Here is a 23,479-nt window from a genome sequence, read left to right as displayed (position 1 = left end):
GTCTCCCGATCCAGGTCTGTTCCTGATCCTGGGCCTGATGCTGTATCCGGCCGGTTGGGGCTCGGAGAAGGTCCGGCTGTATTGCGGCATGGAGTCGGCGCCGTACCGCGCCGGCTTGTGTTCCATGGGCTGGGCTTTCTACACGGCGGCCGGAGGTACGGCGCTCACTTTCCTGTGCGCCGTATTCTCGGCTCAGGCCGAGATCGCCACCTCCAGCGATAAGGTTCAGGAGGAGATCGAGGAGGGCAAGAGCCTCATCTGCCTCCTCTGAGTATCCTGGACTCTTGTAAATATGTGTAAATACGCGCTCACTCGCTGTCTCTTTAATTCAAAGGGGTTAAGCCACTCCAATAAAAAGGCCACTCTGTGTGGAACGAACAATATTGACTGCCATTTTTTTTTTTTAAACAAAAACTAAACCCCGTAAAACATTCGAAGGTGCCTATTTTGAAATGCAGCCCTGCCATATGAGGTTTCACTTTACAGTGAGGAGTTAAATATTCAAATGTATCGTTTTCCAAATTTTTTTGACTACCTACTTTCACCCAACAATGCGCGCTCATTTCTTGATGGAAAAAATGAACAAGAAAAGCCGACATTTTCACACGGGGGCAGATTTCATTTCATTAACAATTTAACTAAGTGTACTCCACCGAAAATGGCCGAATTAGTGTCGTCGGAGTTTCTGGGAAACCCTCTCTTCGAGTCCTCTCCTTTCTCCTCTCGGCCCACGTCGTTCCGCAAGATAGTGTGCCGGCTCCTCCTGTGGGCGTGCCGATGAAGCCCCACGTGAGCTCCACCATCTCGCCGCGATGTCTGGAAAACTCAAAACAGCAGAGAGCGTTTCTCATAACAATGCCTGCCGTCCTCCGTCATCAGGGCCTTTCTGCGTCGTCGGATGTGCTGACTATCTTATCAGCCTCACGTCCCGTTCCCGCCATTCCTGTAAACATCATTCTCCACTAGGTTGCACTGACCTGCCCCACATCCCCGCCAGTGAATATCTTTTGCATTAAATGGAATTTGTATTTGATCGTACAAAATCCTTAATAGTCAAATGTATAAAATCCTTCAGGAGTGAGATGTTTTTCCGCCCCTCTTTATGGTATTTTTCCCACTATACATATTTTGCATTCCCAAAAGAATAGAAAAATGCAATTTTTGCGGTGTTGGCACCTATGACAAGTACAGTTTCTTAGATGCCTCTCTGCCATTGGTTGCCATCATATAAAATGCTGTAATTGGTCTGAGTCACAGCATATTTAAAATACTATTGGCTGAACTCCTTCCCACAATGCCTTTTCCTGTTTTCATTCAGTTCAGAATCTCAGGTGCTTTGTCAAGAATCTGCATGTTGGCGATACAGGGCTGTATTTTTGGTACTGTAATTGCTACAGGTACAAAAGTGATGTGAGCTGGAGGAGCAAAAACATGATAACCATGAAACGAAGCTTGAGATTATCAACGAATATAAAGATGGCACACAACGGCTACTTTCGCTAAGTTACATAGCTATGACCAATTGATAAGGAACATGAATAAAAATGGTAGATATAGCAATGTTATCTTCACAAAGGCCTTCACCTCTGCATTCATCTGCTACTCCACTGTACCAGGTCATGTTACATCACAACAAAGGTACATACAATATCATCTTTTTGTTACTGGAGAGCTATGGAAGACTTTTCTTGAAATAATTATGACCCGTGTGTTCTCCAAGGTTAGTAATATGCATGTATATTATACATAAGTTATGAGAGGTTTCCACCCCCAACTATATGACAATTTCACTTTGCTAGCTTCACCTTAGAACATATAAATGAAGTATCCCGGAACTCTACTGTGACTTTAACTAAAACCACGTTTTCTTCACCAAAACACAAACATTAAGGGGTCGGGAACCTATAGCTCTTTTCATGAATACATCTGGCCCGGAGATAAAATTGTACATGCATAACTGCATTTTTACATGTACAAACGATTTTATCTGGGAAGACACTATGAAAATGGTTCAGTCCAGTATATATAGGACACAGTCTCGACTAAAATTTTGGCGGTACAATGCTAAATAAGAATTTATGGAAGGTATACCATCTATGTTCACCATTGAGAGACTTTCAAGATGAAAACCCACAGAACAAACTAGACAACTCCACTCATGTACCCAGAGAAAGTTGATTGGGTGAGCGGTAGGAATGGGCGGAGTTATACACAGCGTGCACACCTCTCAACCCCCTTGCCCAGAGGTAAATAGGTTGGTATTTTGTGATATTGTTTCAAAAACATTAAGGACAAAAATGACAGTTAAAATGAGCCTTAACACTCTTAAGTTACTCCAGGATGGAAATCAATTTTAGGGGGTATAACAGGGGTACCTCTATTTACGAATATCTCTACATACAACGGGAAAATATTTCCTCTAGTTACGAAGTAAAAAAATACAGTACAGTACGCGCTGCTATTAACCACCCCCAAAGTTTCCAAGACGTAAACAAACTGGCTGGTCACCCGGTTCGCATTTGTGTATCCCAGCATGTTCTTCGTGTCACCATCACGGTTCAGAATTCAGAGGCGGGGTTCTTCCGGGAAGATGGCGGGGAGGACGACGCAGTTATCATTCAATCAGCCCAAATTCAAGACATCGAAGCAAAAATTCCACAAAGTCTCGGAATTTGTAGAAAGGAATCACCCGGTTAAACTGTTGACAAGTTGGGCTATCGTTCACTATGATGTCTGCCTGGCGGTTTTCTGACTGATTGTCAAAAGCAGACGTTATTGGATCAGTTTTTCAAGAAGAGCCAGGTCAAAAAATACTGCTAAGAACCAGCAAACAAAGAGACCAGTTAAAAGGTAAGTTAAATATTTTTATTATTTCCTTTTTTTTTTTTTTACATTTGACAAGTTTATTTGTATAGCCCTTAATCTCAAAGAGTCTCAAAGGGCTATTTTTTTTTGTTTATTGGGCTATAATCAAATCTTAACATGTTTTTGTTTCATGTTCTGATACTCTTATGATTTAATCAAAAAAGATCATACTATACTTTAGCGGGGCTTTGAACAGATTAGCGCATTTACATTCAAAATGTGTCTCTACTTACAAATGTTTCAAGTTACGAAGCTACTCCCAGAATGAATTCAATTCGTAAGTAGAGGCACCACTGTATTGATCTGAGACACAGGTCCTGGCGTTATTTGATCAAATCCTCAAATGTCCCAGTAATATAAAAAAGCGCTCAAGAATTTTGTCTGAAGATCGGGTTTGGCGATCCTTTTCAATTTCTCTTCAAATAAATTGTTCGTATCTCAAAATAATCATTAAAATATATTGATTTTATGCCTCTTGTGAGTCCTAAAGCTTCCGGACCTAATGTAACCTCACAGCCATTACAAGGTAAACCCTCTAGTGGACCACGGCCGATAGCGCAAACTAAGACCAACAAAGGTAATCTCTTTTCCTTTATTAGGAACAATAATGATCCAAACATCATCATGACGTCATCCAAACTGGCACCATTACCAGAAAGTGGTCAAATAGCAATAGGATTGTCAGTGTCTCTACCCGAAATCTTGAAACGAACCTGATTTAAAAACGACAAACTCTGAAGCAGTGTTTTAAAATTCAACACAATATTTTAATGAAAGTTTAAGACCAGTGTTTCGTTTAGAATTGTTGTATAAGGCGCTTGCATTCACATTGAGAGCACTTGGATTCCTTGTGTGGCAACATCAGTCACTGTGGTTAAAAGCGATGGCAAAAATAATCATAGAAATAATAATATTCTTCATTATGAGTGGCTGTGGATGATCCCGAGTGGGAGGGAAGTCGATGCGCAAACTACGACTGCTTGAATGACACAACTCAGAATTCGAATCGAAATGAAAGCTTGCTCTCTCGCGATCGATTTTTTTTTTAAACAAAAAAAAAAAAAAAAAAAGGTATCGACAATGCAAATGTGAGGCTATTCACAAGCACGCCACTAGAGGGCAGTAACGCTTCAATTTCCAATAACGGTCAAAGGAAATATATCTAGTGTGTTATTCGACGGAAGTTTTACAGAGAAGACAGTTAAATAACAAATTCAGCAAGATAAAAACGAAATAATGACATTGTATTAAGAATTTTCCACTTTTTGATATTTACAAAATGATAATCCTCCTTAAACTTATATAGTAAAATACGATTTCTTTTAACTCTCTAGCACACAATCTTTCTCAGTTTTTTTCAAACAATTATAATTATGAAAAACGAGATTTCTTCTATCCTTAAAAGTTGAATACTTCATGTAATTCCGATACAAACATTTTCAAAATTAGAACTGATTTTTTAATATAGATCAGAGATTTCTATTAAAAGTGTGAAGGATCATTTGGTTTTGGGGATAAAGATAACATTATTCCTGATCTTCTCAATGTCTCACCTATACTTTCTATTTATTTTGCATCTCATTTGATTAATTGGGTGACCCCAAACTTTTGAAGTTTATATTTAATATATATATTTGTTTTTAAACTATGTTGATGAAACCCTTTTCAATCAAAAGTGGTTTTTGAAATTTACAGCTAATATATTTTAGTTCTCTAGTTTCAGTGTCATTCAGTGCCATCTTTCATGTTATTCTATTGATTCTTATATTACATTTCATTTATATATATAAATGCATTTTATTTATTACATCTTTTTTATCTATTATTTTAATAGATAAATATTTTTTTTATTAGATTATATTTATTTTTTCTATAGTCAGGGGTGTTAAACATGTGGCCGGATGGGCCAATTTTGGCCCGCGGGACCCCACCTTGTGTTCAAGTTTAGTAAAAATTAAGCTCACATAATTTATTGATGAATTTATGACAGACTGATTTATCATTTTTATATTAATTTGTAATTCTTTTTTTTACTTTTAAGATCCGATTTTGAATAGGAAATTTTAATGACATATTTGAGAATAGCAAATTTTTTTTTAAAGCTTTTCCTCTGGAAAACACAATATGGCGCCAACCTCACCCGGACCCTAACTCCAGCCAAAGTTTATTTCATGCGACTTATAGTCTGGTGCGAATTACACTGTATAAGAAACTTCTAGCTCACAGGAATGTAATAGTCCTGAAAATACGGTAAGTTCTGTTTGTTATATACAGAGATCCCTCGTTCTTTTCCGCAGTTTATGGATACCAGAACGACCCGCGAAAAGTGAAAATCTGGCAAAGTAATCTTGCCCTTTTTTGTTTTGGGTGGCTTTCATTAGAAAGAGAGAACAAGCTAGAAGCAAGAAGGAGCGCGAGAGAACAAATAGAAACCATTTCGATTTTATATGGCGGCACAGCAGTTGAGTGGTTATGCCCAACCCCAAGTTGCAGTGGTCCAGGGTTTAAATCCAGCTACCGCTGCCTCCCCATGCAGGGTTTGCATGATCTCCCCGTGCCTGCGTGGGTTTCCTCCAGGCACTCCGGTTTCCTCCCACATTCCAAAAACATGCATGTCAGGTGAATTGGCCGGTCCAAATTGTCCCTAGGTGTGAATGAGCGAGCGAGTAGTCCGTCTCTGTGTCCCCTGCGACTGGCCGGAAACCAGTCCAGGGTGTCCCCTGCCCACTGTTCCAAGATGGCACCCCAGCGACCCTAGTGAGGATAAGTGGCTCAAAAACACAAATGGATAGATTTGCTATTGAGTCAATGTGAGACAGTTTGATTTGAATCGTAAGCAGCATTTTTAAATTGGACTTTTCGACTGAAAGAGAAAGAAATAAAATGGACGCAGTTTAGATTTTAAATAAGTCTCTTTTTTTTTTTTTTTGCACACCTCGATTAAAAGCCTTGCTCTCACCCATCAGAGAGAGTGAGAGAAAAGAAGGGTTTAGGCAGCATGACTAAGACACAACCTCTTCTCAGCGAGATGCAGAAGAACACAGAGCAGGTGTCTGTTACAGTACAGTATGAGAGACACAATGATATAACTTGGTCAATCGGCATCGGAGATCTCAAGTCTGAAACATTCCTTGGTGGTTTAAAAAAAAAAAAAAAAAAAAACATATTTCTTTTTTCCCAGTGAAAGAATTGACCAGTAATAACTGAAGCGCGACAGAGCGAGGTGTCTCTGTATATTGTTATATATATTATTTCTTATATTAATATATATTTCTCACAATTATATCCCAATTTTTGAAATATCACAACTTTTCGAAGAAAAATACATTTTCTTTTTTCCCCACCTCATGAAAATAATTTTTTGTAATAGTGCTATATTTCTCAGCTCCAAAAATGTATTTCTAGGTCAAATATGCCTTTCATGTTTACCTCATGCCATTGTTTCCAGTGAGATGAGAGGGTAAACCGGCGCCCTCTAGTGAAACATGATGACGTATGAATCCAAATCGTGATGGGATTTGAAGAAGGGATAAAGGAGTGTAGGAAATGGGACAAACAAACTAGATGCGCTCCTTGAAGGCCCCCTGCGCAGCCCTCGAAGTGGCGTTCGCAGCAGCCGTTTGCACCGTTTTATTGGACATGACGCCCGTTGCCAGTTCCTGTTGCGCCTTCTGGAAACTGGCCCCGGTGGTGCGGTACATGCTGTGCACCTGGTGGAGGCAAGGCGCCATTACAAAAAACAAATCAATAAACAGGGTTTGTACAAGGCCAAATTCAGGCACTTTAAGGAATTTCAAAGCCACATTTTCAATTTCTCCAGCACCATTAAGACATTCAATGCCAGATGTTTTTCTCAAGTTGGAAGGTGTCAGCCATTTTTAGCCATTTTGACTTATTCGTGAGGAAATACAGAAAATTTAGCTGGTAAAGGGAAGAAACACTAAGAAGTGGGGGCTTACTTGATGTGTGGACAAAGATCTGATCAAAGCCACTCCTGCCACTTAATGGTGATTTATTATGCTGAAATTCCCAGAGGCTTGATGCTTACTAATGAGCATTGACAATCCCTTTATAATTATTTTTAAAATAAAACAAGAAAAACATTTCTACATTTTGGCTCTCGGAGACAATGCTTCTGAAAACGTTTTCTTTCGTAATGGCATTAAATAAAGGAAGAAAAGAAATAGCAAAACGAAATCACAAGAGAGCTGTGTCAGCATCATTTTCAAGTAAACCCGTTGTGAAACTTGGCAACAATTTCAAGAATTTACAAGCACTTCACTCAAATTTCAAGCGCTTGTTTAAAAACACATTAAATTTGAAGCATTTTCAATGATTTCAAGCACCCGTACAACCCCTGAACAAAAAAAAGCGTGACGGCGTGATATACGAACCTTTTTGAACATGACGAGCGACATGACAGCCAGCGAGGTGAAGAGCGCCGCCACCAGGATCATCAGCACGCCTGCAGCTACGTTAGCATTCAAGCACATCAGGGCGGAGATCCATCCGCTGATGAAGCAGCAATGTGTTATTATATGAGAGCGTAAGTGGGCAAGGTATTCAAATAATTATAAGGGCCTTTTTACTAGAAGTTTTGGTACATTTTTTTTATTTCTATTTGAATATTTTCGTGGCCATGCGTTTTTTTTTTCATTTTTATATTTATAATAGTTTTGGGACTTTAAGGCGCACATAAAACCCCCAAATTAGCCAAAAATTTGAAAGCCTTATTGACTCTTTGCATAAGACATCACATTGCCTGATCTGGCAGAATGAGAATGCGAACCATGACGGGCAGCAGGAAGCACTTGAGTGCACGGCAGGTGAATTGGCAGTTGAGATAGAAAGAATACCAATAATCAGGGTTGGGTAAGATTACTTTAACTTGATTACTTTCAATTACTTTTGGATTACTCCAATAGCAAATATGCTAATAAAAGACAAAAGAAACTAAATATGAATAAAATGATGACTCACAACACGTGGTAAGCTTTCTCTCCTGGCTTTGATCTATTTGATCTCCGGCAAAACTAACATCAAATGCGACAGAAACAAAATGAAAATAAATCCAAACAGCTTGCCGACATCATTTTTGCCGTTCCATGTATTCCGTTACTCCCCAAGCCTGCACAAAACGTAGTCATTTTATTCATATTTAGTTTCTTTTGTCTTTTATTAGCATATTTGCTATTGGAGTAATCCAAAAGTAATTGAAAGTAATCAAATTAAAGTAACCCTACCCAACCCTGCCAATAATCGCGTCAGAAGAACATAACCAAGACTCTTTTCATTGGTGATTTATTCCTGTGCAGTGTGCAAGGTTCTAAGCCCAATTTGTAATTTCATCCCTTCCGATAAAGACAGAAGGTGGCAATTTTTATCTGCAATCAAACAGAGGCATTGGTGCACACTGGCAGCCCTACAGTATTCCAAGATTGGCAGCAAACATTTTTTACAAAATACGTTTGATGTATTTGCGATCATTTAATTCTAAGCAGGTACTGGTCACGTCAAAGACACTCAAAATAATAAGTTAGCTCGTGCTAAGTAGCTACATTAGTGTCCTACAGTTACATTTTCTTATGACATCATCATACGAGCTGCTTTTATTGTGATGAACTAGGGATTCAAACAGTAAGCTTCCGAATATCACATGTATTAAAAAATGTTATGTGCTCTACCATAAAGTTTATTATGCTGAAATGAACTGCCAAATTATCGGCGGATAAAATGAGAGACAAACGTTCAGAAGAGAAAACGTCATTTCGCTCAAAAGTGATTTCTATACGATGCCCCATGCTTTACTGTTCTATTACATTCCTTCAAAATTCCAGCTTCGGAAAACTGGTAAGCATTTAGACTTTTATAAGCATTTACATCAGCACCGGTGTATGGGGATACTCCATTTTCGACATAGTGGTATAGATTGTGTGGACTGAAGTCAAGCAGACTAGAGAATTGGGTTAGATGTGTGAATATGTCAAGAGGAAGACTGTATCGCTTAGTAGCTAGCATTGCAAATGCTATTCTCACTTACTCTAAATAGCGCTCTTTGTGGACAAGGTGAGTTACCTCGATAGACAGCTTCACAATATTCGTTTGACTAGACATCGCCAATGGTGTTGAATAGTATAGCCGCTTTTGTTGTTGTCGTCTACTGTTCACTGGCCTCACCCACGGGGAGTACCGTTTACTACGGTTTACTGCCGTCCGTCATGGTGTCGTCACGTGGTTAGGTCACATGAGGGCCAACCCGGTACGCCTCATACAGCTGTATCGTAGTTTATCGTGGTTTTGCTGCTTTGTAAATTTTCATCGCTCATTGTGTTCTGCATTATAATTGGCTACTAGTTGCCACGCCCCTTTTCTGCCTGTCCGTTAAAAATATTGCGTTCTGAGTTGTACGCATATGTAAAACAGTACATTATGTATGCGCACTTCATTTTCATTTCAAGTTTCTCTAAAAGTTATCCAGTTAACAAAACGCAGAGAAGGATGCTTTCTATTGTCAACAAAGTTGGACTAAACTCGCTCTGGAGCCACATGCATCTTTGTGACTCTCTAGTAGAGATGTCTGCAACCGTTTTGAAGCTGAGAGCTATGTTTTGTTACTAATTCGTGCCAAGGGCTACCAATTTGATATGCATTTTCAAAATAGCAATTTATTATTTTTTTACTATATTGATTCTAAGTTATTGCCAGGTTAATTATTGGAAATAGGATTAAATAGACTTAGTCTATCACAAAAAAATAATTCTACTAGTCAATCACAATGACCTAGCACATATTTTTTTCAGTGCAGCTGTCCTTATGGGGCTCCCTGGTGCCTGTGGGCACCACGTTTGAGACCCCTTTCCTCGTGGCTGCCTAGCGCTTTTTCAAAAATGATTGATAATGGAAAAATATATGCTTTCTGTAGAACACAACCGGAAGGTGAGTGCAGTTTTCAACAATGGCCCTCAGGATGATAGTTTGAAGCCCCCTCCTCGATATAAAGGTAAAGGGACAGTGTATTTGATTTTGCTGTATCCCGGTGTACACACGGAAATTACCCTGAAAATAACAAGCACTAATACCATCCACAGAAACTCAAAGTGACAATAATGCGCTGTTTTTCTTCTATGTTTCGCGCTGCCTTTAGCAAGGTTTTTCAAGTAAATATATTAGCAAGATGGCAGACAGTTATATCATCTCCATCAAGGTAAGCTGTTCCTTTAAATGCAGCCATAGCGCATTATGCATTAATCAACTTCTTATTGATTTATTTTCATATTCAATGGAATGTTAACAGAACTTTTTGGGGGGAAAACACAATTAGGCCCAACTTCACCCAGACCCTAGTTCTGGAGGCCCCCATGTTAAATGAGTTTGAGACCCCTGAATTAAAGTAGAATGGATCGCATCATTCATCCTTAGAGTTGTGCAATAAAAGGGTTATTCTTATGCTAATATAGAGTACCACATATCCTTGACAGGCTTTAAAAACAATATATTTTCAGCCAACTGCACAGCAGCTATTAGGGGTAAGGTGTTTTTTTTTACTACGACCGGTTGGTAACCAGTTCAGGGTGTCCCCTGCCCACTGCCGAAGACAGCTGGGATGGGCTCCAGCACCCCCGCGACCCTACTGAGGATAACAGGTGGAGATAATGGATGGATGGATGGATGTTTTCTTTTAAATCGTAATGCTAATCATGTTTTTCTAGTTTAAATGAGGGGTTAGGTGTTGTTTTTCTTAGCATACAAATAATTATTTCATATGAATTTGACGCCGAGAACGCCAAGTGTGAAAACGACGCAAGGCATTGAAGGCATCGCAGCGATGAGTCCCTTACCAGGCTCCCCATCCGGGGATACCCACACTCTGCATCACGTATACGCCCAGCTGGCACACGTACACAAAGAAGAACAGGAAGAAGCGGAACGAGCTGTCGCTCCTGGAGAATAAGAGGTGAACATTGTGAAGGTCGGGGCCAAGGTCGAAAAATGGGCGTGGCCGGATGAAAGACTGACTTGAAGGCCCCGTAGACGGGCCGGTACCAGCACACGAAGGAGCACGGTGTGAAGAGTAGGAACCAAAGGATGGCCAGACCGAAATCGGTGCCGCGGGACGAGTCGACGCCGAACCACGCCACCGAGCCCACCAGGTTGGCCAACAGCGTCCCCGTGTGGACTGGAGGGCAAAAAAGGCAGATTATAGCAGGAGTGTCCAAACCTAGCCCTGGGGCACATTACGGCCGCATAAACTTCCTCCTTTAAAAAATGAATAAGGTTGACTCATTGATGTATAAAGACATTATTTAAAATAATGGAGTGTTTCCCATACATACGAAGGGCTGCCAGGGTTTAATTGGTCCCGCCAGAATTTCAAAAACTTCTATTATTAAAAAAATGTATTTTTCAAAGTATATTAACAAAAATTCATCAAAATATTGAGATTTCTCATTATATAAATGATCGCAAACGCCATGGTGTGTACAGAAACCCCTCGCTACTTTGCACTTCAGCTATCGCTGGTTCACTCCTTCGCGGGAAAATATATTTCATTAAAAGAAAAGATCGAATAAAAGAAAACATCTCATGCTTCCTGCACCACCAAGGAACAACTATATAAATGCAGATCATTTCATTTCATTTCGGGCAGCCAAGATTCAAGCTAATTTGCGATACAATTAACAAAAACAACTGATGATTCCTTTAGGAAATTGTCAACCGGACATTCTGCTAATAGTAGTCTATAGTCTGTACATTCCCTTTGAGACTTCTAGTGATTAGGGCTATACATATAAACATGACTTGACTTCCCGCACCACAGAGGAACAGTTCGGACAGCCAAGATGCATGCCGATTGGCCAGCACCTCTTGACTTGTGCTCTTTGATGAAAATTGGCCAATTCATATTATAGCGTCTTTCATACTGTGCTGTGACCGGACACCTGCTCTGCATTTTCTGAACCTTGCTGAGAAGAGTTTGTGTCTTGCGCCTTTTGTCATGTGCCTAAACCATGCATCTCTCTCACCATCTCTTTCTTGCTCGCTCTTAGCAGGCAAGGCTTTTAATCAAGGTTCACCCCCAAAAAACGACATAGAATAATTCAAAATAAGTAGTTTTTTTCTAATGTGTTCTCTCTCTCAGTGGGTAAGTCAGCAAGCCCCTTAAATGAAAGTCCGCCCAAAGAAAAACATTGACAAATGTAAAAGACTGTTTGAATTTAGACCAAACCGTTCTCTGGGCAAGTCTGCGCATCAATAAAGAAGAAGAAAAAAAAAGGGAAAAAATGTGTGACATTACTTCGCCAATAATGTGGGTGGTTCTGGTCCCCATTACCGCGTAGACAGAGGGATCTCTATCATCGAATTGCACGATGTCACTATTTATATCACCATTTTAATTCCGGGCGTATAATTTGTGTCGTTACGAAACCGGCATGTGACGGCGCAAGCCAACAACATGACGGCGCCCTTGTGACCACAACAAGATACCAAACAAAGTGGTAGGGAGGGGCTTAAGTTTAAAGTTTAGTAGACACAAGAGAAGACATCGATGGATTTTCAACTCGCAAGGAGGACAGGGACAGACATTTTCAGATAAGGAATTTCATCGCTGTTCTAAGGCCTTCCAAATCTTTTTTTTTTTTTTTTATAAATCTTCATGGTTACAAAAAGCAGATCAGCCCTAAAGGGTGTGGTGATCAAAGAACAGCAACATGACTGGCCGATAGCGACAACGATGTCGAAACAACAAATAACTGTGCCCAAAAATAATAATAATTAACCTATAAAATCTAATTTGCAGGTGTCCAATAGTAAAAACTGAATAGAGTTATCACTTACACATCCAGAGGTAGTACATGATCTTGACCGTCTTCTGGTACTCCACCGGGATGTCCACTGAGATGTCGTGGTAGAAACACGGGCCCACGGGGAACTTCTCTGGCAAGGGGGGCCAGTTATTTTTCCTGCCTGCAAGGAGTTAGAGGATATATGAATGTTCTAAAACAAGTTTTACTGCCCCAGATCTTAAATGAATTGCAGATATGATTTGAGACAAATCTTTCACCATATAGGTGTTGGGTAAAATTGAGTATGTAGCTTACATTTTCAGTTGCAGGAAGTTCTTCCCATTACAATTTACCACTGGGGAACACGCCACCTTATTTTTTTGCATGGCCAATAATGTCATAATAATTGATATACTAATACCCATTTCATAGTGCCCTGTTAAGGTGCAGATAAGCACCACCAGGCTGTACTTGCTCAAGACACACCACAGGAAATGGTGCCCCAACGACCCTACGACTGACCATGCACCTGACATTTCATAGGAAATGCAAATACAAAGCGTAGCCACCAGAAAGCCGTGTATTCGCATTATTGAGCAGATGTGTTAAGAAACATGGCAACACTATACAAGCACTTCACACAAAATTAAAAAACTTTTCAACCCTTGAAAACACAATTCTAGGGGAATGCTGGAATAAAATCATGATATTCATGCATTTTTACGTATTTTTATGTTTTTCCAATAAAACAAACCCGAACAATAAAAACAAACTATTGAAGACTTTAAATATGAATAACGTATAGTATCTATGGGAACTTTCTGTATTTGGATATGCCCGAAACATCTCCAGAGGGACACATTCAGAAGATATACTTCAGATGCCCGAGTCACCTCAGCTGGCTACTCACAACGGCAGACGCTGCCTCAATCTGTCTGTCAATCTCGAGTTGAATCCTACCCTCGCACCTGAACAGGACCCCGAGATACTTGAACCCCTCTACTTGGATCTAATCCCCAACCTGGAAATAGCTGGTCAGCCTTTTCCGGCTGAGAACCATGGTCTTGGACTCGTAGGTGTTGATCTTCATCTTGGCCGCTGCAAACCGCTCCAGTGAGACCTGAAGACCACGGCTTGAAGAAGCCAACAGAACCACATTATCTGCATAAAGCAGAGATACAATGCTGAATCCTAAACTGGACCCCTTCAATGCTAAGACTGCTCCTAGAAATTCTGTCCATAAAAGATATGGACAGAATCGGTAAAAAGGGCAGGCTTGGCGGGGTCCAACTCCCACTGGAAACAAATCCGACCTACTGCCAGCAATGCGGACCATACTCTGGCACCGGTCATGTAGGAACTGCACAGCCCGGATAAGGCGGTCCGGTACCCCATACTCCCAAAGTACTGCCCACAGACCTTACCAGGGAGGCTGAGAAGTGTGATCCCACTGTAGTTGGAACACACTCTCCTGTCTCACCCCAGTCTGCCACTCCAGAGATACTGTCCCGAAATGTCCATGCGGTGTTACATGGGCGAGTCAAGCCCAATACATCCAGAGCCTTGATGAACTCTGGGAAGATCTCATCCAACCCCAGGGAATAACCACCTAGGAGCTTTAACCACAGCGATGTGATTACCCAACTCAGGGTCCATAGGCTCTGCTTCTTCACACTTAGACGTGTTGGTGAGATTGAGGAGGTCTTCAAAGTATTCTGCCCACTGCTCTAGAACATCCTGGGCCATCTCCACATTCCACAGTGTTGACAAGACACCGCTTTCCTCCCCTACTACGTCCGATGGTGGACCAGATTATAAGAATATGTATTTTATTTTTATGTATCCCATCTTTTTTCAATTAAAAATGTAAGAGGAAAACATCTTTTTGAAAAATAATATATAACTATTATAAAAATCTAACAAAAATACAGCCGTCATGGTTTTTAATATTTGCCTTTTTTAGGAGCCTGTTGGATGAGGTGAGTATTTTTCCTACGTGAAAAGTTGTATTATCAGATAAGTTTATTTTGTTCATGTTGATGTTCTTTGATATCCACACCCCTCAGGGCTGGTCTGCTTTTTGTAGCCTTGAAGATATAATGAAAGAGAGGGCTTAGGTGACGGAATTCCTTATCTGAAGGCTTCTCTCACCGTCTTTGCAAGTTCAAAATCCATTGATGTTTTCTCTTTATATTAAGGGGTCTACTACAGTTCCAATTTATCAATGTCAAATATAAAAGTGTGTTTGTTTGTAAAGAAAAAAATATATTTGGTTGTAAATTTAGTTACCCCACTGCCCGTCAAGTAATTTGTGAAGCACCTCCAGAAGCGCTGAGCGAGCGCATCTCCCTCTCCCGCCGATCCAGCTCAGCCGCCTTCCGTTCCAGCTCTTCCTGCCTCTTCAAAAGCTCGCTGGCACCCCCCGTCGATTCCTGAAGTAAAGTTCAAAGTCGTCAGCTAAGTGCAAGGGGGCCAAGAAAAAAAGTTAGAACTACCTGCGGCCGAGTCTGCGAGTAGACGGGAGGCTCCTCGGTGGGCTTCATGATGGCCGGCTGCGTAGGGGGGCCGGGTGCCGCGGCGGGGGGCATGCTCGTCTTTGCCGACTAGACGGAAAACAGAGGTAAGATCTTAAGCCTGAGGTCTAAAATGTCAATCATTATGTTCGGGTCAGGCCGGGCTTCTCTCTCAGTGCCTTTTTTTTTATTAATGACCCGACATTGCTGTTCTTTATCTCTCCCTCTCTCTCATAAAGTGCCACGCTAGCTTCTTAAAGACGTACAGAGACTCCATGCTACTTCACGCCTCTTACCGCCGGTCACTTCTTCGCAGATTTTCATCATGCGTTGTGTTCTGCATTCTGAATGGCTAAACAAATGCTTACATGCAGGCTCCCTGAGGCTTATTAAAAAATGTTTTATTATGAATATATTAGAGTACAGTATACCAGCTCAGTAGCCTAGATGGTAAGGCGCCCGCTTTGAGACTGGGAGGTCGGTGGTTCGCGCCCCGGCCGAGTCATTCCAAAGACTTAAAAAGTGGTCGGCGGCGCCCTCTGTTGGCTGCGGCTGCATCGGCTCGCTACAACGGGTCAGGTGCAATCGACATTTCGTTCTGTTATTATTATTATTATATGCTTTCAGTAGGACAGACCTGAGAGGTAAATGCAGTTTCCCTTAACGGCCACATGATGGCAGGCAAAATATCACGGAAAGTGAAGTGGATCAGGTCCTTTCGCAATAATACAGCAACATAACTTTTGAAGTTATAATTTAAAAGTACAACAGTCTTTTGTAAAACAATGTTAATAAAGTACACAACTTTTATTCTTAATCAAATCCTTGAACCAGTAAACAGGGTTTGCTCTTGATTAATAAATAGATAATTAAAATAAAGGTTTCTACTTAGCGGAGTTTCAAATTTCGCGGGGTATCTGCACCACATTAAACGAGGAATTACTGTACTGCATCTGTTGTTTAAGGTCCGATTTTCAACCCGGACGGCCTTAGAAATTTCCTGTCAACTCCAAATAAAATCTATAGATGATGGAAAACTGTTGTCCTCACCAAAAAACAATGAAATTTTGAGTTTGCTTTTGGCTCGGTCCTGCAAATTTAATTTAATCGTTCAGGTTCGGGCTATGATATCCGCGGACCTAGCTCAGGTTGGGCTGTATTTTTTTAAGGCCCAATCTTAACCTCTCACGGGAAGCTAAGCCAACCAGACTGAGTGGAATCGAACAACGAGGCACTCACAGTCGCTCAAACACTCACCGTCTTGGAGTCTGTGAAGGGATTGTACTCTTCTAACCCCGTCGCTGTGGTCTGTCTCGCCATGGTCACCGAAGGATCCTTAAACACACCGCAAGATTTTCAGACTGACCGTACAAAAAAGTATCGGGCTCATAGAAAAAAATAACGTTTGAAAGGGGGAGTGTGTATTATTTGACCACAAGATTTCGCTGTCTTGTGTCGGGCAGCCGAAAACGTGCGCTACAAAGCACAAGGAAGGAGTAAAAACAAGGCTAGTGACCAAAAAGCAGCAATTCATATTTTTCTCCTGTCTAGCCTGGGGAGTCAGCAACCTGCGGCTCTAGAGCCGCATGTGAAATGAAATGAAATGATCTGCATTTATATAGCGCTTTTAAAGTCAATGACTTCCCAAAGCGCTTTACATTTTGCTTCACATTTCCCAATTGCGGCCGTGATATGTGCAGCCATGTAAGGCGCTAACCTGCTTATTGGGGGTATTGGGGTTTCAGTGTCTTACCCAAGGACACTTCGGCATGTAACACGGACAAGCCGGGATTCGAACTGGGATCCCTTAATCCTAAAACGATCGCTCTACCCCCTGAGCTACTGCCGCCCCACGCCCATGTGGCTCTTTAATGCTTCCCGAGTGGCTCCTGGAGCTTTTTAAGAAATATCTTAAAAAGGAAAACACTAGCGATGGAAATATTTGTTTTCTTTAGTTATTGTTTTTGTGGAAGGACCAAAATATTCTTAGTTATCCAATGTGTTCAAATCTTAAGAATAAATGTGAAATATTAAATGACAATTTTTTGTGCATAAATCCCATTTATAAAATAAAAAAAAGAATTTATATACAGTAAGGCTTTTCTTTTTTTGCGGCTCCCCAAAAAACATATTTATTGTTAGTTTTTTTTTTTAAATTGAGTTGCAACCCCAGGCCTACCCTCTTAAAGGTTTTGGGTTACCCATAGCAGCAAGATGGCTGACAATTATGTCAGCACTCTCTAGATCAGGCTCATGTTATGTAAAATGTATGATTGTATTACAGCTCATGTATTTTCACTATTGTTCTTTTAAAATACAAAGTTTTTTTGACCACTAAGAACTTTAACTAGTACAAACATTGTCCCTTTAAGTTAAAACTTTATGGGCGCAAAATAAAATTGTCGAGTCAAGCCGAATTATGTGTATAGCTTTAACTCCAAGCAAAATATCTAAACCACCTAAAACCTCACTTTGTGTTTGCTGTTAAAAACGTAATATTGGAATATAATATTGTGAATGTGCTTAATTGCTGTTGAGATTGTCATGATTGTTTTCTGTTTTTAGTGTCAATAAATTTGTTCAAACCAAAACCAAAAAACCTTTAACTTATGTACTTTTGCTTATTTTCTAAGTCAATGTTATATTCTTAATGAACTAGGGTTTAATTCCTACTAGCGGGCACTAAATAATACACACTGTCCCTTTAAGAACAAATAAAGACTGCTACTCCAGGCCATCAGTACCCAAGGAACTTTATAATGGATTTTTTCATGTACCTTTTGAGTATATTACAGTACTTTGAAAGTAAATCACATGAAATTTCTTGCAGAAATGGCACACTTCGCCGAAAAAAACGAGAACATCCTTACCGAGTAGGCGGATCATTTCCTCATTTCATATTGTTTATTTTCTTATTCTACAATATATTCACCTTGTTTTTCTGGTATATTTCAAAATGTTTTCTGTGTAAATATACATAATTTTGAATATTATGTAAAATTAAAGTGATTGCCCTATTGGCAAAAGGCAGGTCCTTATGTTTGTTCTAGGACTTAATTAGTCAAAAATATATATTTTTTTTCATTTTATCACTTGAAAATTAATGGAGACGTTGTACTTTCTATTTCTAACATGAATATTAATATTTTTTGAACAAATATCAACATATAATAAGAAATTATTGTGTTTTTCAAAGTCAAATAATACATTCATTTTTTTCAATAGGTAAGTACAGTTTTTATTCATTTAATTGTGGATTTTTATTCAGGCACAGCACACACAAAAACAAATTCACCACTGATTAACAGAAGGATATGTATTGCAATAGGTTTTTTTGGGAAAAAAAAACGTATTCGTAAAAAAACAAAACGTTAACTTATTAACCAGTCCTCCTCGTACCTTGCTCGCCATCCTTTAAGCTCAACGCCACCGCCGCCAAGGTCCTGCCCACCTACTAGCTTAGCATCAGTCCCGCGCGCTCCGTCGATCCCAACTGCGATAAGCATCTTCCTCTTTCCGAATTTTCCCCATTGCACCCACACATAAACGCCAGCTACAGCTCGTCACCAGATCGCCGTCTTAAATAATTCACAGCAGGGATGTTGTGAAACATTAATAATGTGAATCAAAGCCAGTTCAGGTTTTTAACGGCTCGCGTATTCGTATTGTCATCACAAGATCAGCTCGTCTTTGAAGAACGAAATGATGCTAGTGAATAACCAAAAAGAAACACAGCAAGCAGATGATGAAGGTGCTGTATCTGAGTCAGTTAAGTAGGCTTCTCCTGCAATTGGTAACCACAGAAACTAATTCTATTGGTTTTATGTGGGTGAGTAAACTCCTACCCCCCAAAACGACCCAAAACAGGGATGGGTGCCGCCAGGCTGTACTTGCCCAAGACACAACACAGGAAGCGGTGCCACAATGATTATATTTGTGAACCGTATATATATAAAAAAAAAAATAATAATACTTCTATGGAAAAAAACATGTTTCCATCTCGAAGTACACAATTCTAAAGAATGATGTATTAAGATAATTTTTTCATTAAAAAACAACAACATATATTTTCCTGACCAATATGAGATTATTGATTTTGCATTTTATTTCCTCTACTTACATTTTGTAAAAATAACAATAGTAAATAATATTATATATTAATTTTGTAGAATTTTCTCAATAAAACCAAGCAAATATACAACTTTTTATGAATTTCTGTGAGCTCCTCCCCAGCAAAAACTATATATTCAATATAAATATATTTTCCGTAACACAATACAGCAAAAACATGACAAAATGGTATATTAAATAGATGTTTTAAGGATGATTAATTGTTTCCATATTTTTCTGTATATGTTTTAGATTTTTAATTTTTGGTGGGGAAAAAAATCTTTAAATTAAACAAAAGTGCTTGATTTGGTAGACTATTTTAGGAATTTTATTTCAAAATTTATTTTTATTTTTCATTAATACACGTACAATTACAAATAATACATATTTTGTGAGGATTATTTGAAGAGAAACTCAAATCAAAAAGTAAGGGGAAAATAATTCTTAAACTATTTCTTAAAATGAGGTTTATCATTTTTAATGCACACAAGATTTTTCTGAAAACGCCAAACTGCAAAAAAAAAAAGATTGCAGGATAGGGTTGAAAATATATATATATTATTAAAAATGGTATTTCACCACACTTGATTATTAAACAATACAGTTTATCAGAGTCATTTTACTCAAAGAAGTCTATTTAAAAATAATAAAATGAGGAAAATAATCCATAAAATATTTCTTAAACTGTGCAAAACATCTGCAAATAATCTGGCTAATTTTAACAGTCATCAGAAAGTGATAGAATGAATGAAAATGAATACAAATAATATCTATTTAATGAAATCTAAATAATATACTACACAAGATTATGTTGATTTCTTCTTTTAAATAAATTGTATTTCTCTTGTCTTATGATTTATGCTAAATAGAATGCCTGGGGCACGTGTGCAGCACAGTTCTGAGGTCATGAGATCAAACCTCCTGTGTAGAGTTTGCATGTTCTCCCCGTGCTTGCGTGGGTTTCCTCCGGGCACTCCGGTTTCATCCCACATTCCAAAAACATGCATATCAGGTTAATTGGCCGGTCGGAATTGTCCCTAGGTGTGAATGAGCAAGCGAATGGTCTGTCCCTGTGTGCCCTGCGACTGGCCGGCAACCAGTTCAGGGTGTCCCCTGCCCAATGCCCGAAGATAGCTGGGATGGGCTCCAGCACCCCCGCGACCCTACTAAGGATAAGCGGTGCAAATAATAGATGGATGGATGAATGCTTGGTTATAAAAATCTAATTATATGGCTTGATTATTGTGAAAAGAATTTGGATTGTCAAAGGGACAACGGGACCAAGATAAACTCCGGCTTATTTTCTGTCAGCCCTTTTATTTCCTTCCGTTTTGTCAATTGCTTATTAAAGCTGTTAAATTCATTATAACCTTGTATTTGACGATCGGTGAGGGGGGAATCAAGCTATTTAATAATAAATAATAAAAGTAAGGATTTTTATTAGGCTTCCTTTTTCATTTGAAAAAAAAATGTAAATAGTACACAATAAAGGAAACGATCACAACAAAATAAAATGAAAAGTTGTTGCCAATGGAAAATTACTTCATGTTTTGTCCTGATTTTGAGAGAAAGTGTGTCAAATTGATAACAGTAGTGATCTTGCTGGTGGGTGGCATATGCTTGCCCTCTGGTACTTGAGCGAACGCCAAACATGAAACCCCTTGCAGGGTTCTGTGTGAATAATTCACATTGTGCAGAAAATGCATTCCTGCATTGTCGTAATAGTCCAAAATCTGGAATCTGACCTCATTTTGTATGAAACTGACCGATTAATCGCTGCAAGTCATTCATATTGAAATCGTGTGACTTCACAATATTAAATTCCAGCAAAGGTGTCATTTAAAACATTTATATTGAACTATTCACAAATTTAAGTTGCTTAACACGTCGTTACTTCGAATTAATATGTTAACGTCGTTTTTGTAGTATGTCGTACTAAAACAAACAAAAAACGAAGCTATGCTAAAGTAGCTAGCTAACCAGTCTTACCTGAAAAGGGTTGCTGAGCTCCGGCTCCGTGAACGGGTTACTGTCGCGTTCCGACATGACGGTATCACCTTAGCAGAAACGACTCTAGAAGGAATTTAAAGTGTAATATTTAATAAAATATTAATTAATATCGGAAAAGCTAGCATTCGCTTCTAATGTTGACTGTGTTGTGTTGGTGCCATCAAAGAGCTTCCTCGAAGAAGAGATGCAGCTTTGAAACCGGAAGTCGTAAATATTACGTTTCAATGTTTTCGTTAAACGTGAACTTTTAATATGTTGAATCTTTCACACAAATAATTCGACAAAATGGTGTAAAAATACAATCCAAAGTATGCCAGATATTACACTTCAAAGTAATCTTATATCAACTCAAAATATGTCACGTGCAGTACAGTAAGTACTCCACCCTCGGAGATGATTTTATGTAAGAGATAAAGAAATTCCGGTAGCACAATAGAAACTATGTATCAATTTATATTCAAAATGTGTATATAGCTGGAAAACAGATTGAGTGTTAAAACATAACCAAGTTATAGTTTTGATGAAAAAAAAAAAAAACTCGTGAGCCTAATAGCTAAGATGATGCATGTCTTTAGGTTGTTTGGGTGCCAAACTGTTCTTAAATTACACTAGCTAATTAGAATTGTAAAATAGTCATTGAGGGTTGGTGAACCTTTTTCATGGCCAATTACAAGCACTTTTAAAGACTTTCAAAGCAATTTTTCCAATTTATCCAGTACAAGTAAAGGGAGAAATCCGGTGTGAATCGTGTACTCTGCGGGGCCCCAAATGTATCTGCAATGCATATATGCGATGTTTAATGTTGTGTGTGCATTTATGAAGAAATTATTTTTAGATTTTGAGTAAATCGTGAAATATATTTGTTTTGGAGATAAATGCTAAATGGTCTGCATTTAAATAGCACTTTTCAAGTCACTGAAGACAATGACAATGGTCTGCATTAATATAGCGCTTTTCCTCCCAAAGCGCTTCACAATTACCCATTCACACACACACACTCACACACTGATAGCTTTAACAGCCATGCAAGGCGCCTAAATGTTTATCTGGGACATTAGGGAATTAGTGTCTTGCCCAAGGACACTTCGACAGTTAGCTCGGAGAAGCCGGTAATTGAACATGCTACCTCTCAGCACCAAGACAAGCACTCTGTTGAGCTACTGTCTCCACAAGAGGCTTTTTGGTTGTATGTTATCGTATTCAAGCAATGACCATATCGCTGACCACATTTGTACATTGGATGCAATGGGAATCAAACCCAGATCACAGCAGTGAGAATGCCCAATACTAACCACTATACCGCTAGGGATGTAGTTGATATACATAGGAAAAGGCATTAGGTTTTAAGTAAAAATTAGTTATACATAGCTCGTATTTTCAGCTGCAGAAATTTTCCATTACAATTTACCACTGGGAAATAGTAAATGTCCATAATTGATGCACAATCTTTTTATAATACATATTTTATAGTGACCGGTTTAGGTGATGCATACAAACTGTCCTCTTGGGCATGATCCGTAGTAGGGGACTATGACGCTTTTTGAGGACAATGCCATACAAATTAATACCAGTTGCCGTTAATCGTGAGGGAAGGAGAAATACAATAGCAAAGCAAAGCCGCCAGAGAGCAGTGTCTGCATTATTTTTAAGCCGACTCATCAAAAAACATGGCAACAGTTTCAAGCATCAACAACCACTTCACCCAAAATGCAAGCACTTTTCAATCCTAGAAAAACATACGAATATTTTAAGGATTTCTGGCACCCAAACTAACCGGTATTAGTTTTAGTCACATTTGACACATTCAAAATGGCAACTTTCCTTAAATATTGGAGTTTGCGCCAAATCATTCAAATAACCTGAAAAAATATCCTCAAGCGACAGTCCTTCTTAAAAGTTTGTGTGCAATTTAGCAGTTTATTTAGGCATTTGTGTATACAAACGATTCCGACACTCATCTGGGGTCCCTTTACACACGGAACAGACAAAATCCACTCGTCACATCCCCCCTCATATTTTCTACATGCATACATGGGAGGAAAAAAAACAGCTTCCAAAAATTATACGCTTTCCTAAAATCCACGATTCTGACTATATTCCATTTTGTTTTCCGAAAGTCAACTTAGATGTTCATTGGGAATGAAATGTAGTAATCAACATATTTCCATTTTGTACCTGTCAAAATCAGCAACCATT

General features: G+C 39.2%; 2 protein-coding genes across 3 annotated transcripts in view; one reads left to right on the top strand and one right to left on the bottom strand.

Annotated features, from left to right (window-relative positions):
- Positions 1-381, top strand: part of lhfpl2a (LHFPL tetraspan subfamily member 2a) — a 46,251-nt gene extending 45,870 nt beyond the window's left edge. The window contains exon 3 of the mRNA XM_088319946.1: positions 15-381. Coding sequence (XP_088176072.1) covers positions 15-271 — 257 coding nt within the window. The 3' untranslated portion in view covers positions 272-381. The remainder of the gene's footprint in view (positions 1-14) is intronic.
- A 3,062-nt stretch (positions 382-3,443) lies between these two features.
- Positions 3,444-21,594, bottom strand: LOC148350352 (secretory carrier-associated membrane protein 1-like). 2 transcript variants are annotated; one of them, XM_088356039.1, is made up of 9 exons: positions 21,263-21,594; positions 16,421-16,498; positions 15,146-15,253; positions 14,971-15,082; positions 12,703-12,831; positions 10,882-11,041; positions 10,704-10,805; positions 7,260-7,377; positions 3,444-6,575 (listed from the first exon to the last, which is right to left on the bottom strand). In XM_088356039.1, the coding sequence occupies exons 1-9, from the start codon at positions 21,317-21,319 to the stop codon at positions 6,426-6,428; spliced, it is 1,014 nt and encodes a 337-aa protein (XP_088212165.1). In that variant the 5' UTR covers positions 21,320-21,594; the 3' UTR covers positions 3,444-6,425. The 2 variants fall into 2 exon arrangements, with proteins under 2 accessions (XP_088212165.1, XP_088212166.1); XM_088356040.1 differs by lacking the exon at positions 21,263-21,594 and adding an exon at positions 18,563-18,690.
- Positions 21,595-23,479: the final 1,885 nt, after the last annotated feature.

The sequence above is a fragment of the Urocampus carinirostris genome, chromosome 16 (genome assembly GCF_059441175.1).
Source record: "Urocampus carinirostris isolate Australia breed hairy pipefish chromosome 16, RoL_Ucar_1.0, whole genome shotgun sequence".
Taxonomy (NCBI): Eukaryota; Metazoa; Chordata; class Actinopteri; order Syngnathiformes; family Syngnathidae; genus Urocampus; species Urocampus carinirostris.
The sequence above is the reverse complement of the archived record's forward strand: the minus strand, read 5'-3'. Positions and strand labels throughout refer to the sequence as shown.